General features: G+C 45.3%; 2 protein-coding genes across 2 annotated transcripts; both read left to right on the forward strand.

Annotated features, from left to right (window-relative positions):
* The first annotated feature begins 3795 nt into the window (after positions 1-3795).
* LOC123467846 lies at positions 3796-6940 on the forward strand. Its single transcript, XM_045167614.1, has 2 exons — positions 3796-4304; positions 4373-6940. The coding sequence occupies exons 1-2, from the start codon at positions 3812-3814 to the stop codon at positions 6598-6600; spliced, it is 2721 nt and encodes a 906-aa protein (XP_045023549.1). The 5' UTR covers positions 3796-3811; the 3' UTR covers positions 6601-6940.
* Positions 6941-10698: 3758 nt separating this feature from the next.
* On the forward strand, positions 10699-14660 carry LOC123467845. Its single transcript, XM_045167613.1, has 2 exons — positions 10699-12025; positions 12093-14660. The coding sequence occupies exons 1-2, from the start codon at positions 11230-11232 to the stop codon at positions 14318-14320; spliced, it is 3024 nt and encodes a 1007-aa protein (XP_045023548.1). The 5' UTR covers positions 10699-11229; the 3' UTR covers positions 14321-14660.
* The last annotated feature ends 1507 nt before the right edge of the window (positions 14661-16167 follow it).

Raw genomic sequence — 16167 nt, forward strand, 5'->3', positions numbered from 1 at the left:
ATCACACACTGGTTTCTTACCTATTACGGTGCCAATTAGTTTGATTGTAATATGGTTGTTGACCATCCAGGGCCAAACGTTCTTCATCGACTTAAAAGGGGTCACCGGGGGGCAGCTTAATAATTAAATAAACACCAACTACTGAACACAAGGGATACTACCACCAAACTGAGCCAACTCATTTGGTTGCCTTTTCTTATGACTGTTCCAGGTCTTTTCCATTCAACAAACACCTTGAGGTGCTCTTACAACAAGAAAACCTCACGCAATTATGCAACAGAGAGGGCTTGGCAACAGGCCTCGCTTGGCTCGACCTAATCGCTCTCCACGAGGAATTAGGTAACCAACCGATCCGTTATTACTCCCGGTTGCCGGAGCACTTCCAACACCTACTCAAGAGTGACGACACATGGATCACACTGGATATTTCTATCTATAACCATGCGGGTCTCTCCGGGACCGCAATCAAACGGATCGCATATAGACAAATCCGATTCGACCCGGGGGACCAGAACCAGGATCCTATGAAATTATTAACCCTACCACAAAACTACATTTACTGGTTTAACCTACCAATAGGATTTACCGCGAACTTATGTGACTTTAAAGCGATTTACTTCTCGCCTCTTGTGTTCGAGGTCCTGCACCCCGTAACCAACAACGGACCACTATCTATCAAACTCGCCACACGGCCATCCAAAGACGACGTTGAATGGTTAAAAAACCAACGCGACAATCCTAGACGCCACAAATGTATGTACATTAATTGTCTCGAATTGGCCTGTTGCCCAACCCTATTGGTACCCACCATTGAAAATGGTGGAACAACACCCCACAAGCATTGTACCAGTTTTTTCTGCCCGCGATGCTACGAAATGTGTCCTATCAACTCGGACTTATAATAAACAAATTGGAACATGAAAACAATTGACTGAGTTCGAAATAATCAAACCTACCTTAAACCTAACTTTGCTTATCCTAAAAAATAATCCTGAAAAAAAACCTACCCTAAGAACAAACCTATAATTAACCTACACTACATAAACCTAAAATTAACCTACCTGGAACAAACCTATAATTAACCTACACTACATAAACCTAAAAATTAACCTACCTGGAATAAACCTACCCCACTTTAACCTAACAAATTAACCTACTTTACTTAACCTAACTATCACCAAAAAATGGTCTTAATATCCTAACTAAACCTGACCTGGCCTAACCTAACCCATTCCCCTGACAACCTAAAAAAACCCACGAGCCTAACCAATCCTAACCTGGCCTAACCTAACCCAATCCCCTGACAACCTATAAAACTTAACTATCCTAACCAAACCGAACCTAGCCTAACCTAACCCGACCCCCTGATAAAACCCTCGAACAAATCAGTTCAATTATTCTCGACCAAACACAACATAATTTTCGGAAGGGTCGGTTATACCCTCTCTATCATCCGAATGGTTCTCATGCCAAAATCAACCTTAAACAGAACGGTTGTGGTTCAATCCATAATTACATGGTATTGCCCCGAGGCTTACACATCTAACTACCCATCACTGGGAAAAATCAATCAACGGATATCATGGGTATCCCCAATAAGCGGTTGCTTTTCCTCAATATATGGCAAGAAGGGCTACCTCAGCCTCGGTCAATGTCGTACTGGACGGCTGCGGGGAGTGCACGGGAACCCGACTGACCAGCACCATCCCGGCGGGGAAGATCTCAGCCAAACTAGACTAACCGCTGCGGGGGTGGGAGCGTACGCCTGTGCGGGGCCCTTGTTACCCTACGCACTCCGTTGGGCGAGTACACCCTGAGTTGGGGCAAACCTTTCTCCTATAAAAATCCACTACTTGGACGAACCAATCCAGCGGGTATCCTGATTACCCTCTCCAACAGTTGTAACCTTTCAACTGCTCAACAGCCTATGATGGAAGTGATTACCTCAGCCCCGGTCTATGCATACGGGACGGGTCCGAAGGTTACACGTGAACCCGACTGACCAGCACCACCCCAGCATGGATGATTTCAGCCAAGCTAGACAAACCATTGCCGGGGTGGAAGCGTACGCCTGTGCGGGACCCTTGTGACCCGACGCCTTTGTCCATTGCACCCTGGGTGAAGCGGTTTTTTCTTCGCTGTCTCTCCATCACACATGGATTACACACAACTAGCACGGCTCTTTCTTAAACTTGTTTATTTCTGCCAGCCCTGACCTAAATCCATATAAAATCAATTACTTTTTAATTTTAATCTTGCATGCGCTTGAAAGCCAACCCTGTAAGGGGATCTTGTGCCGTACAAGCCAAAATAACGAACAAAACACCTAACCTCTTCTTACATAAAAGGGGTCAGTGGCTGTGGTGTCTGACTTCCTATGCGAACTGGAGAAACCCTCTTTTTCCGCTATCTCCCTCCGTACTTTATATTGTTTAGCTTGATAAGAACAACGATAATTACTATGTAATTTTCGCCTGACGGCCATCCAATCACGGATCCGGAACAAACGATACCATCGCCACCCTCAGATGGGACGAGGGTTATTACTAATTATTCACGTGATCACGGTCGCCCCATCTGCGGGTACCGATGACAACTTTCACCACGTGGATTTCTCTATACGGTTGAAAAAGACAGACAACTGCAAGTTGGAACATGAGACAATTCTGTGAGGGTACAAAAAATGCTAGGCAAGACTGATAATGAGTTAGCGGGCTTTAATGGCGTTCAGCCACCCGTTCCTCGTTCCCGAGTATGGCCGCACACTAATGAGTCTCGATGGAAGCTATAACGATTGTTCGAGGAGGCCTTCATTGGTCATAATCGTTCATCACACAAGCCCTATCGCTCAGTGCGGTAAGTTTTTACGCTCGGGTTTGTCTCGCGGCACTCTTCGCTATTTTTCCGACCGGGTAGTAGCAATTGCTCATTTTCCCAAACGGTAGAAGCGTTGTGGTGCGGGGGCAGTGGTGCACTCGCTTGGTTTCGCACGATTCATTACGCACTCGTGCTCCTCGAGACGACCACCGGTCTATGACTGTTATACAACTAATCACGCTGGTTAACGGTATTAACGCTTGGTGTATCGCCTTTTTTTGGCTGCCTATAAGACTACGGGACATTAGCGCTGGTTGTTTCGGTCGGCCACTTTTGTACGATAAAGCTCTCGTTCCTATTACGGTGGTCTCTTGTCTGATTAGCCGTGAGAACAACATAAGGAGAACTACCTCCAGCACCGAGGGGTGGGGTGGTAGTGTTTACTTTATATGAGTGACCATTTCTACCCCACCTATCGACGTGGACGGTGACAGATCAACGAACTTAAAAACAACCTTGATCTGCTACCATAGCCACTATACTGGTTAAGGGGACGCGTGCGATTCTGCGCATGTGAAATAACAATGCGTGAATTTGCAAGCGAACCTACCTTGCCACTTAGCTATACATAATTATATGTATACTCTCATTGTCTGGTACGGGAATATAACTATAACTATTCCCATAGGGCCATGCATGTATCACGTGACTACGTGACAATTGAAGGCAAAGAATATAATCTAAGCTTCATCATCATCCCAGCCACCGATAACGGGGGCAATGGCACGAAATGGAATACGTTCTTTCGACGTATTAATTGGACATCATCGGTATCTATACCGCACTCCTTCTACACACTTGACTTGGGTAACCAAGGCAAACATGTCTACCATCCTTGCGCACCATTCCACCTCGCCCGTGATGAGGTCAAGGACTGGCTCATTTGGAAAAAGTCGTGGTTAATGAAACCACCGATGAAGTAGCTAAACTACTTATGTTTAAAGACGGCATCGATGCCAAAACACTGGTGGAATCGGATGATTTCAAAACAGGCATATCCTCCCACATCCAACATGATGTCTGGGCTACACAATTAGCTAATTCTAGCAAACAACTGGTCACTACCCAAGACACCATCAAGAAGGCTATTAGCCACGGGCTCGATAATATCACTTCGGTGGTGAGCAAAAAAATACAACAGGAATTCCGGAACCAGAATTTCCGACGTAACAACTGGCGTGACGACGACTATGACAGACAATCATATCGCCGCCCGGATGATTACAGCCGGAACCAGCGTCAAGCTGAGCAACCAATGTATCAACCAACCATTGGTACACCAACTATAGCCATCAACCCAGCCCCACAACAGCTCAACCAGCAGCTGGCAGCCCCACAGGGCTATTGGAACCCGGCAATCGCCAACCAACCAACAGGCTTAGTCTATGCCTCACCTCAACCGGTTCAGCAACAACCGGTTCAGCAACGTACTCAATTCAATAATAATTTGTAATTGTTTGAGAAAAATAAAAAAATTTTTTTACCTACACCATAGGTACTGAAATTCCGTACCGTAATTTTATAACAAGGGTCAGCACGGGCTACAAACCCCATATCTACCCGACCGTTAAGGCATTAAATCGGATGCTCCGAAACCAGGTCCTTATAAACCAATCTCACTACAATATCTCTGATGAAGAGATTGAGGCCCTCTGCCTCGGACTTAACTTCATACCATCGGACATTAGTCCGGAAGCGAAAGAAGCCAACTCCAGCAACCTTAACCAAGGTGTCAGCAAACTAATTAGAGCAATCAACATCAGCCTACATTTTGGAGATAACTCCAGTACGAATACAAGGAAGGGACGACTAACTAAGTTCCTCCCGAGCACTTGGGACCCCCCTACCCGATCATGGACACAAATTCCAGCTGTGATCGATATCCTGGACAATATCATGAGCGTACCAAACGGTGCTGAACATGTGGGAACTCCCCAACCAATTATAGAAGCAATCGAGAAACTTCAATCAGAAACCAAACTACACATCCTTAAAGCGGATAAAGGCCGGAACACAGTAATCTGGGAAGCAGACGCCTACGACAGGGAGGCAACTAGACAGTTGTCAGACATAACTACGTATACGGAATTAACCTTATCTGAGTATCACTCTCACCTCCAACGAATCCATTGCCTATGTGAGACTCTCTCTGAGAATCTACTAGCTAATGGTTACATAACAACAATGGAGGACGAAGCAATACGCTCCACCGAAACACGTGGAGCATATATTTACTTTCTGCCCAAAACCCACAAAGACATAAACAAAACAAGCTTAACATTTCCTGGGCGACCAATTGTTGCTACCTTCACATCAGGAACTTATCTACTCGACAAACTGATAACAGAGGTTACTGCACCTCTCCTCCCCCGAATACCGGGTTCACTAATTGACACTAGCGACCTCGTGGATAAACTTCCTAAACAAAAGTTACCTGAGGGTACACTCATCACCACAATGGATGTGACCAGCCTATACCCAAACATACCATGGGGTCCTGGCATAGAGGCCGCAACCTCATTCTACACCAGCAACCTGGAATTCTTGCAACAGGTCGCGGAACAAAACAATCTACTCCGACCACCCCACCCAGCACTATTCAAAAGAATTCTCAACACTGTCTTATGCAACTCTATCATTAACTTCAAGGATATACGGTTTTTTCACCAAACCAAAGGCACGGCCATGGGTTGTTGTATCTCGGTCTATTTCGCCAATTGCTATATGTTCCACCTTACTCAACCGGTGATCGAAAGACCTCCAGGTTGGCTTATCACCTTCCTAAGATTCATAGACGACATTCTCATCATCTCGAATCACACGGGACCCAACGAACTACCTGAATTAATTAAATCTATAACTACGGAGCATATAGCGTATACACACACGCAGCCCAGCCAATCGGACAATTTTTTGGATATCACTATCCACCTCAAAGCTTCTACCAACACACTTGAAATCTCACCTTATACTAAGGAAACGGCCTCGGGAGCCTATTTACACCCAGCCTCCAATCACCCCGGTCATGTCCTTTCGGCCATACCGTACTCTCAATTTTTAAGATTACGACGAAACTCGTCTACAATTGATATATTCAAAAAACACGCCCGAAAAATGATGACCGACTTCAAAATTATGACATACGACAAGAAACTACTCAAGCGCAGCTATAATAAGGCCCTTTGCGGGAACCCAACATTGACTAGTACTACGAAACAGACTAATAACGACGTATTCCGGCTCATTACAACATTTAACAAATACACTAACTGGAAACACAAGTTGTACCAACTAAAAAACCTCTACAACTATATCCTGGACCATTACAGTAAAAATGGACCTTTCCAGAACTGGAAACACATTCGGGTACTCCAAGCTAAGCGTCCCGCAATCGTCTTCACTAACGGACCTAGCATTAACTCCAGATTTTCTGGACAAATCAAGAAACCGTTCAACACCTACCCAGGTGGGACGCAGGCTAACATGGGACTCACCAGTACCCAGCACGATACATCGCAACCAGGCAGAAGCTACCCAAGCCTCCACAGCCCTTACACCACGCTGGAATTCACCAACACAAACCAGCAACATGCCAGACCAGGCCCAACATATCAATCTCGACTGGGCGGCCCACATCGTCGAAACCCGACAAGGGAACACCAACTCGGGCACAGTACAAAGAATACTGGATCGGGGACTAACATCCAGGCAGGGAAGCCTTGACTGGGGCAACACCTACCTTCGACGGAAGGGGAAAACCCTTAAAGAATACTATATGTTAACACCTACCCAACCAAAACACCGCGGAACCATTTTGTATAATGGAAATACAGCGTATCACTTCTCCAGAATCGCACCTGCATCATCCCGGCCCTTTAGGCCGATCTACAAATTCCTCTCGCAAACTGGATCCCATGACTGGATCTCGATCGGCCGTGAAGATTTTGAATTATTGGAGCCTTTGGTGCCCACAGCCAAACACCTGGCTGCACTCTCAGCCTTAACACAACAATAAGTTCTGTATAACACTTGCACTTCCTAATAAACTGGTTGTCCTTTCCTGGAAAAAGTCTGCTCAAGTCCTTTCCATTGAATAAAACACCGTGCTAAACATACCAATCGGGTAATAAGACATCTCATCATTCTTCTGGACCAACCAGAAGAATGCAAAGACAACAACAACAACAACAACAAAAAATCACACACTGGTTTCTTACCTATTACGGTGCCAATTAGTTTGATTGTAATATGGTTGTTGACCATCCAGGGCCAAACGTTCTTCATCGACTTAAAAGGGGTCACCGGGGGGCAGCTTAATAATTAAATAAACACCAACTACTGAACACAAGGGATACTACCACCAAACTGAGCCAACTCATTTGGTTGCCTTTTCTTATGACTGTTCCAGGTCTTTTCCATTCAACAAACACCTTGAGGTGCTCTTACAACAAGAAAACCTCACGCAATTATGCAACAGAGAGGGCTTGGCAACAGGCCTCGCTTGGCTCGACCTAATCGCTCTCCACGAGGAATTAGGTAACCAACCGATCCGTTATTACTCCCGGTTGCCGGAGCACTTCCAACACCTACTCAAGAGTGACGACACATGGATCACACTGGATATTTCTATCTATAACCATGCGGGTCTCTCCGGGACCGCAATCAAACGGATCGCATATAGACAAATCCGATTCGACCCGGGGGACCAGAACCAGGATCCTATGAAATTATTAACCCTACCACAAAACTACATTTACTGGTTTAACCTACCAATAGGATTTACCGCGAACTTATGTGACTTTAAAGCGATTTACTTCTCGCCTCTTGTGTTCGAGGTCCTGCACCCCGTAACCAACAACGGACCACTATCTATCAAACTCGCCACACGGCCATCCAAAGACGACGTTGAATGGTTAAAAAACCAACGCGACAATCCTAGACGCCACAAATGTATGTACATTAATTGTCTCGAATTGGCCTGTTGCCCAACCCTATTGGTACCCACCATTGAAAATGGTGGAACAACACCCCACAAGCATTGTACCAGTTTTTTCTGCCCGCGATGCTACGAAATGTGTCCTATCAACTCGGACTTATAATAAACAAATTGGAACATGAAAACAATTGACTGAGTTCGAAATAATCAAACCTACCTTAAACCTAACTTTGCTTATCCTAAAAAATAATCCTGAAAAAAAACCTACCCTAAGAACAAACCTATAATTAACCTACACTACATAAACCTAAAATTAACCTACCTGGAACAAACCTATAATTAACCTACACTACATAAACCTAAAAATTAACCTACCTGGAATAAACCTACCCCACTTTAACCTAACAAATTAACCTACTTTACTTAACCTAACTATCACCAAAAAATGGTCTTAATATCCTAACTAAACCTGACCTGGCCTAACCTAACCCATTCCCCTGACAACCTAAAAAAACCCACGAGCCTAACCAATCCTAACCTGGCCTAACCTAACCCAATCCCCTGACAACCTATAAAACTTAACTATCCTAACCAAACCGAACCTAGCCTAACCTAACCCGACCCCCTGATAAAACCCTCGAACAAATCAGTTCAATTATTCTCGACCAAACACAACATAATTTTCGGAAGGGTCGGTTATACCCTCTCTATCATCCGAATGGTTCTCATGCCAAAATCAACCTTAAACAGAACGGTTGTGGTTCAATCCATAATTACATGGTATTGCCCCGAGGCTTACACATCTAACTACCCATCACTGGGAAAAATCAATCAACGGATATCATGGGTATCCCCAATAAGCGGTTGCTTTTCCTCAATATATGGCAAGAAGGGCTACCTCAGCCTCGGTCAATGTCGTACTGGACGGCTGCGGGGAGTGCACGGGAACCCGACTGACCAGCACCATCCCGGCGGGGAAGATCTCAGCCAAACTAGACTAACCGCTGCGGGGGTGGGAGCGTACGCCTGTGCGGGGCCCTTGTTACCCTACGCACTCCGTTGGGCGAGTACACCCTGAGTTGGGGCAAACCTTTCTCCTATAAAAATCCACTACTTGGACGAACCAATCCAGCGGGTATCCTGATTACCCTCTCCAACAGTTGTAACCTTTCAACTGCTCAACAGCCTATGATGGAAGTGATTACCTCAGCCCCGGTCTATGCATACGGGACGGGTCCGAAGGTTACACGTGAACCCGACTGACCAGCACCACCCCAGCATGGATGATTTCAGCCAAGCTAGACAAACCATTGCCGGGGTGGAAGCGTACGCCTGTGCGGGACCCTTGTGACCCGACGCCTTTGTCCATTGCACCCTGGGTGAAGCGGTTTTTTCTTCGCTGTCTCTCCATCACACATGGATTACACACAACTAGCACGGCTCTTTCTTAAACTTGTTTATTTCTGCCAGCCCTGACCTAAATCCATATAAAATCAATTACTTTTTAATTTTAATCTTGCATGCGCTTGAAAGCCAACCCTGTAAGGGGATCTTGTGCCGTACAAGCCTAATTCGGGGCTTTTGAATTTTAATGTTTTACAAAATAACGAAAAAACGAACCACTATTGCCCCATCGTCGCGCGTCTACTCTAACTCTTTAATATTTGGGCCTCGGTTACTGGCGGCAAAATGGACCACGGGACGTGATGTTCCTGGCAAGTCAGCTTGTTTAGCTGTTTGGAAACCAAATATTCTGTTTGGCGTAATCGATAACGCTACCGCTATGCCGGGTCTGGTTTGACAGTAACCCTTCGTAGTGTGTTTTCAAACCACCTTCAACCATTTGGCGGTTCTCGATCTGCTGGGGCTGGCCCACTGGCGAAAAGGTTAATCGTGAGGGTTGAGCTGCCCCGTTACTGTGGCTCGCACTGTTCTGGTCGTGGGGTTGTCAAACAGCGCAACCCCCAACCTCCACCCCCGATCTCCCGTTAGCCTTATGTGTTGTCTGAATTCTGTGGTTCCTGTCGTAATGTCAGGTAGATAAGTGGACCAACTTTGGCTGCAGGGTCGAGTTTCCACTATTTTTTTAGCTTATAGATCATAAGACCTTTCTCTTTCTTTTTTTTTCTCCCCCCCCCTAATCGTTAAACTTAGTTTTTTTTTTTTAAAAAAAAAGGTGTCCAGTGGCTGTGGCTCTGCCACAGCCGGCCCATCTAAACTATAAGAATATAGGAATGGGCCGAAATTCTTGTCCTCGCAAGAGGACGGTTTAGACTTCCTACTGACGAACTGGAGAAACACCTCTTTTTTCCGCTATCTCCCTCCGTACTTTATATTGTTTAGCTTGATAAGAACAACGATAATTACTATGTAATTTTCGCCTGACGGCCATCCAATCACGGATCCGGAACAAACGATACCATCGCCACCCTCAGATGGGACGAGGGTTATTACTAATTATTCACGTGATCACGGTCGCCCCATCTGCGGGTACCGATGACAACTTTCACCACGTGGATTTCTCTATACGGTTGAAAAAGACAGACAACTGCAAGTTGGAACATGAGACAATTCTGTGAGGGTACAAAAAATGCTTGGCAAGACTGATAATGAGTTAGCGGGCTTTAATGGCGTTCAGCCACCCGTTCCTCGTTCCCGAGTATGGCCGCACACTAATGAGTCTCGATGGAAGCTATAACGATTGTTCGAGGAGGCCTTCATTGGTCATAATCGTTCATCACACAAGCCCTATCGCTCAGTGCGGTAAGTTTTTACGCTCGGGTTTGTCTCGCGGCACTCTTCGCTATTTTTCCGACCGGGTAGTAGCAATTGCTCATTTTCCCAAACGGTAGAAGCGTTGTGGTGCGGGGGCAGTGGTGCACTCGCTTGGTTTCGCACGATTCATTACGCACTCGTGCTCCTCGAGACGACCACCGGTCTATGACTGTTATACAACTAATCACGCTGGTTAACGGTATTAACGCTTGGTGTATCGCCTTTTTTTGGCTGCCTATAAGACTACGGGACATTAGCGCTGGTTGTTTCGGTCGGCCACTTTTGTACGATAAAGCTCTCGTTCCTATTACGGTGGTCTCTTGTCTGATTAGCCGTGAGAACAACATAAGGAGAACTACCTCCAGCACCGAGGGGTGGGGTGGTAGTGTTTACTTTATATGAGTGACCATTTCTACCCCACCTATCGACGTGGACGGTGACAGATCAACGAACTTAAAAACAACCTTGATCTGCTACCATAGCCACTATACTGGTTAAGGGGACGCGTGCGATTCTGCGCATGTGAAATAACAATGCGTGAATTTGCAAGCGAACCTACCTTGCCACTTAGCTATACATAATTATATGTATACTCTCATTGTCTGGTACGGGAATATAACTATAACTATTCCCATAGGGCCATGCATGTATCACGTGACTACGTGACAATTGAAGGCAAAGAATATAATCTAAGCTTCATCATCATCCCAGCCACCGATAACGGGGGCAATGGCACGAAATGGAATACGTTCTTTCGACGTATTAATTGGACATCATCGGTATCTATACCGCACTCCTTCTACACACTTGACTTGGGTAACCAAGGCAAACATGTCTACCATCCTTGCGCACCATTCCACCTCGCCCGTGATGAGGTCAAGGACTGGCTCATTTGGAAAAAAGTCGTGGTTAATGAAACCACCGATGAAGTAGCTAAACTACTTATGTTTAAAGACGGCATCGATGCCAAAACACTGGTGGAATCGGATGATTTCAAAACAGGCATATCCTCCCACATCCAACATGATGTCTGGGCTACACAATTAGCTAATTCTAGCAAACAACTGGTCACTACCCAAGACACCATCAAGAAGGCTATTAGCCACGGGCTCGATAATATCACTTCGGTGGTGAGCAAAAAAATACAACAGGAATTCCGGAACCAGAATTTCCGACGTAACAACTGGCGTGACGACGACTATGACAGACAATCATATCGCCGCCCGGATGATTACAGCCGGAACCAGCGTCAAGCTGAGCAACCAATGTATCAACCAACCATTGGTACACCAACTATAGCCATCAACCCAGCCCCACAACAGCTCAACCAGCAGCTGGCAGCCCCACAGGGCTATTGGAACCCGGCAATCGCCAACCAACCAACAGGCTTAGTCTATGCCTCACCTCAACCGGTTCAGCAACAACCGGTTCAGCAACGTACTCAATTCAATAATAATTTGTAATTGTTTGAGAAAAATAAAAAAATTTTTTACCTACACCATAGGTACTGAAATTCCGTACCGTAATTTTATAACAAGGGTCAGCACGGGCTACAAACCCCATATCTACCCGACCGTTAAGGCATTAAATCGGATGCTCCGAAACCAGGTCCTTATAAACCAATCTCACTACAATATCTCTGATGAAGAGATTGAGGCCCTCTGCCTCGGACTTAACTTCATACCATCGGACATTAGTCCGGAAGCGAAAGAAGCCAACTCCAGCAACCTTAACCAAGGTGTCAGCAAACTAATTAGAGCAATCAACATCAGCCTACATTTTGGAGATAACTCCAGTACGAATACAAGGAAGGGACGACTAACTAAGTTCCTCCCGAGCACTTGGGACCCCCCTACCCGATCATGGACACAAATTCCAGCTGTGATCGATATCCTGGACAATATCATGAGCGTACCAAACGGTGCTGAACATGTGGGAACTCCCCAACCAATTATAGAAGCAATCGAGAAACTTCAATCAGAAACCAAACTACACATCCTTAAAGCGGATAAAGGCCGGAACACAGTAATCTGGGAAGCAGACGCCTACGACAGGGAGGCAACTAGACAGTTGTCAGACATAACTACGTATACGGAATTAACCTTATCTGAGTATCACTCTCACCTCCAACGAATCCATTGCCTATGTGAGACTCTCTCTGAGAATCTACTAGCTAATGGTTACATAACAACAATGGAGGACGAAGCAATACGCTCCACCGAAACACGTGGAGCATATATTTACTTTCTGCCCAAAACCCACAAAGACATAAACAAAACAAGCTTAACATTTCCTGGGCGACCAATTGTTGCTACCTTCACATCAGGAACTTATCTACTCGACAAACTGATAACAGAGGTTACTGCACCTCTCCTCCCCCGAATACCGGGTTCACTAATTGACACTAGCGACCTCGTGGATAAACTTCCTAAACAAAAGTTACCTGAGGGTACACTCATCACCACAATGGATGTGACCAGCCTATACCCAAACATACCATGGGGTCCTGGCATAGAGGCCGCAACCTCATTCTACACCAGCAACCTGGAATTCTTGCAACAGGTCGCGGAACAAAACAATCTACTCCGACCACCCCACCCAGCACTATTCAAAAGAATTCTCAACACTGTCTTATGCAACTCTATCATTAACTTCAAGGATATACGGTTTTTTCACCAAACCAAAGGCACGGCCATGGGTTGTTGTATCTCGGTCTATTTCGCCAATTGCTATATGTTCCACCTTACTCAACCGGTGATCGAAAGACCTCCAGGTTGGCTTATCACCTTCCTAAGATTCATAGACGACATTCTCATCATCTCGAATCACACGGGACCCAACGAACTACCTGAATTAATTAAATCTATAACTACGGAGCATATAGCGTATACACACACGCAGCCCAGCCAATCGGACAATTTTTTGGATATCACTATCCACCTCAAAGCTTCTACCAACACACTTGAAATCTCACCTTATACTAAGGAAACGGCCTCGGGAGCCTATTTACACCCAGCCTCCAATCACCCCGGTCATGTCCTTTCGGCCATACCGTACTCTCAATTTTTAAGATTACGACGAAACTCGTCTACAATTGATATATTCAAAAAACACGCCCGAAAAATGATGACCGACTTCAAAATTATGACATACGACAAGAAACTACTCAAGCGCAGCTATAATAAGGCCCTTTGCGGGAACCCAACATTGACTAGTACTACGAAACAGACTAATAACGACGTATTCCGGCTCATTACAACATTTAACAAATACACTAACTGGAAACACAAGTTGTACCAACTAAAAAACCTCTACAACTATATCCTGGACCATTACAGTAAAAATGGACCTTTCCAGAACTGGAAACACATTCGGGTACTCCAAGCTAAGCGTCCCGCAATCGTCTTCACTAACGGACCTAGCATTAACTCCAGATTTTCTGGACAAATCAAGAAACCGTTCAACACCTACCCAGGTGGGACGCAGGCTAACATGGGACTCACCAGTACCCAGCACGATACATCGCAACCAGGCAGAAGCTACCCAAGCCTCCACAGCCCTTACACCACGCTGGAATTCACCAACACAAACCAGCAACATGCCAGACCAGGCCCAACATATCAATCTCGACTGGGCGGCCCACATCGTCGAAACCCGACAAGGGAACACCAACTCGGGCACAGTACAAAGAATACTGGATCGGGGACTAACATCCAGGCAGGGAAGCCTTGACTGGGGCAACACCTACCTTCGACGGAAGGGGAAAACCCTTAAAGAATACTATATGTTAACACCTACCCAACCAAAACACCGCGGAACCATTTTGTATAATGGAAATACAGCGTATCACTTCTCCAGAATCGCACCTGCATCATCCCGGCCCTTTAGGCCGATCTACAAATTCCTCTCGCAAACTGGATCCCATGACTGGATCTCGATCGGCCGTGAAGATTTTGAATTATTGGAGCCTTTGGTGCCCACAGCCAAACACCTGGCTGCACTCTCAGCCTTAACACAACAATAAGTTCTGTATAACACTTGCACTTCCTAATAAACTGGTTGTCCTTTCCTGGAAAAAGTCTGCTCAAGTCCTTTCCATTGAATAAAACACCGTGCTAAACATACCAATCGGGTAATAAGACATCTCATCATTCTTCTGGACCAACCAGAAGAATGCAAAGACAACAACAACAACAACAACAAAAAATCACACACTGGTTTCTTACCTATTACGGTGCCAATTAGTTTGATTGTAATATGGTTGTTGACCATCCAGGGCCAAACGTTCTTCATCGACTTAAAAGGGGTCACCGGGGGCAGCTTAATAATTAAATAAACACCAACTACTGAACACAAGGGATACTACCACCAAACTGAGCCAACTCATTTGGTTGCCTTTTCTTATGACTGTTCCAGGTCTTTTCCATTCAACAAACACCTTGAGGTGCTCTTACAACAAGAAAACCTCACGCAATTATGCAACAGAGAGGGCTTGGCAACAGGCCTCGCTTGGCTCGACCTAATCGCTCTCCACGAGGAATTAGGTAACCAACCGATCCGTTATTACTCCCGGTTGCCGGAGCACTTCCAACACCTACTCAAGAGTGACGACACATGGATCACACTGGATATTTCTATCTATAACCATGCGGGTCTCTCCGGGACCGCAATCAAACGGATCGCATATAGACAAATCCGATTCGACCCGGGGGACCAGAACCAGGATCCTATGAAATTATTAACCCTACCACAAAACTACATTTACTGGTTTAACCTACCAATAGGATTTACCGCGAACTTATGTGACTTTAAAGCGATTTACTTCTCGCCTCTTGTGTTCGAGGTCCTGCACCCCGTAACCAACAACGGACCACTATCTATCAAACTCGCCACACGGCCATCCAAAGACGACGTTGAATGGTTAAAAAACCAACGCGACAATCCTAGACGCCACAAATGTATGTACATTAATTGTCTCGAATTGGCCTGTTGCCCAACCCTATTGGTACCCACCATTGAAAATGGTGGAACAACACCCCACAAGCATTGTACCAGTTTTTTCTGCCCGCGATGCTACGAAATGTGTCCTATCAACTCGGACTTATAATAAACAAATTGGAACATGAAAACAATTGACTGAGTTCGAAATAATCAAACCTACCTTAAACCTAACTTTGCTTATCCTAAAAAATAATCCTGAAAAAAACCTACCCTAAGAACAAACCTATAATTAACCTACACTACATAAACCTAAAATTAACCTACCTGGAACAAACCTATAATTAACCTACACTACATAAACCTAAAAATTAACCTACCTGGAATAAACCTACCCCACTTTAACCTAACAAATTAACCTACTTTACTTAACCTAACTATCACCAAAAATGGTCTTAATATCCTAACTAAACCTGACCTGGCCTAACCTAACCCATTCCCCTGACAACCTAAAAAAACCCACGAGCCTAACCAATCCTAACCTGGCCTAACCTAACCCAATCCCCTGACAACCTATAAAACTTAACTATCCTAACCAAACCGAACCTAGCCTAACCTAACCCGACCCCCTGATAAAACCC

This window comes from Daphnia magna, unplaced genomic scaffold, assembly GCF_020631705.1.
Source record: "Daphnia magna isolate NIES unplaced genomic scaffold, ASM2063170v1.1 Dm_contigs246, whole genome shotgun sequence".
Classification (NCBI taxonomy): Eukaryota; Metazoa; Arthropoda; class Branchiopoda; order Diplostraca; family Daphniidae; genus Daphnia; species Daphnia magna.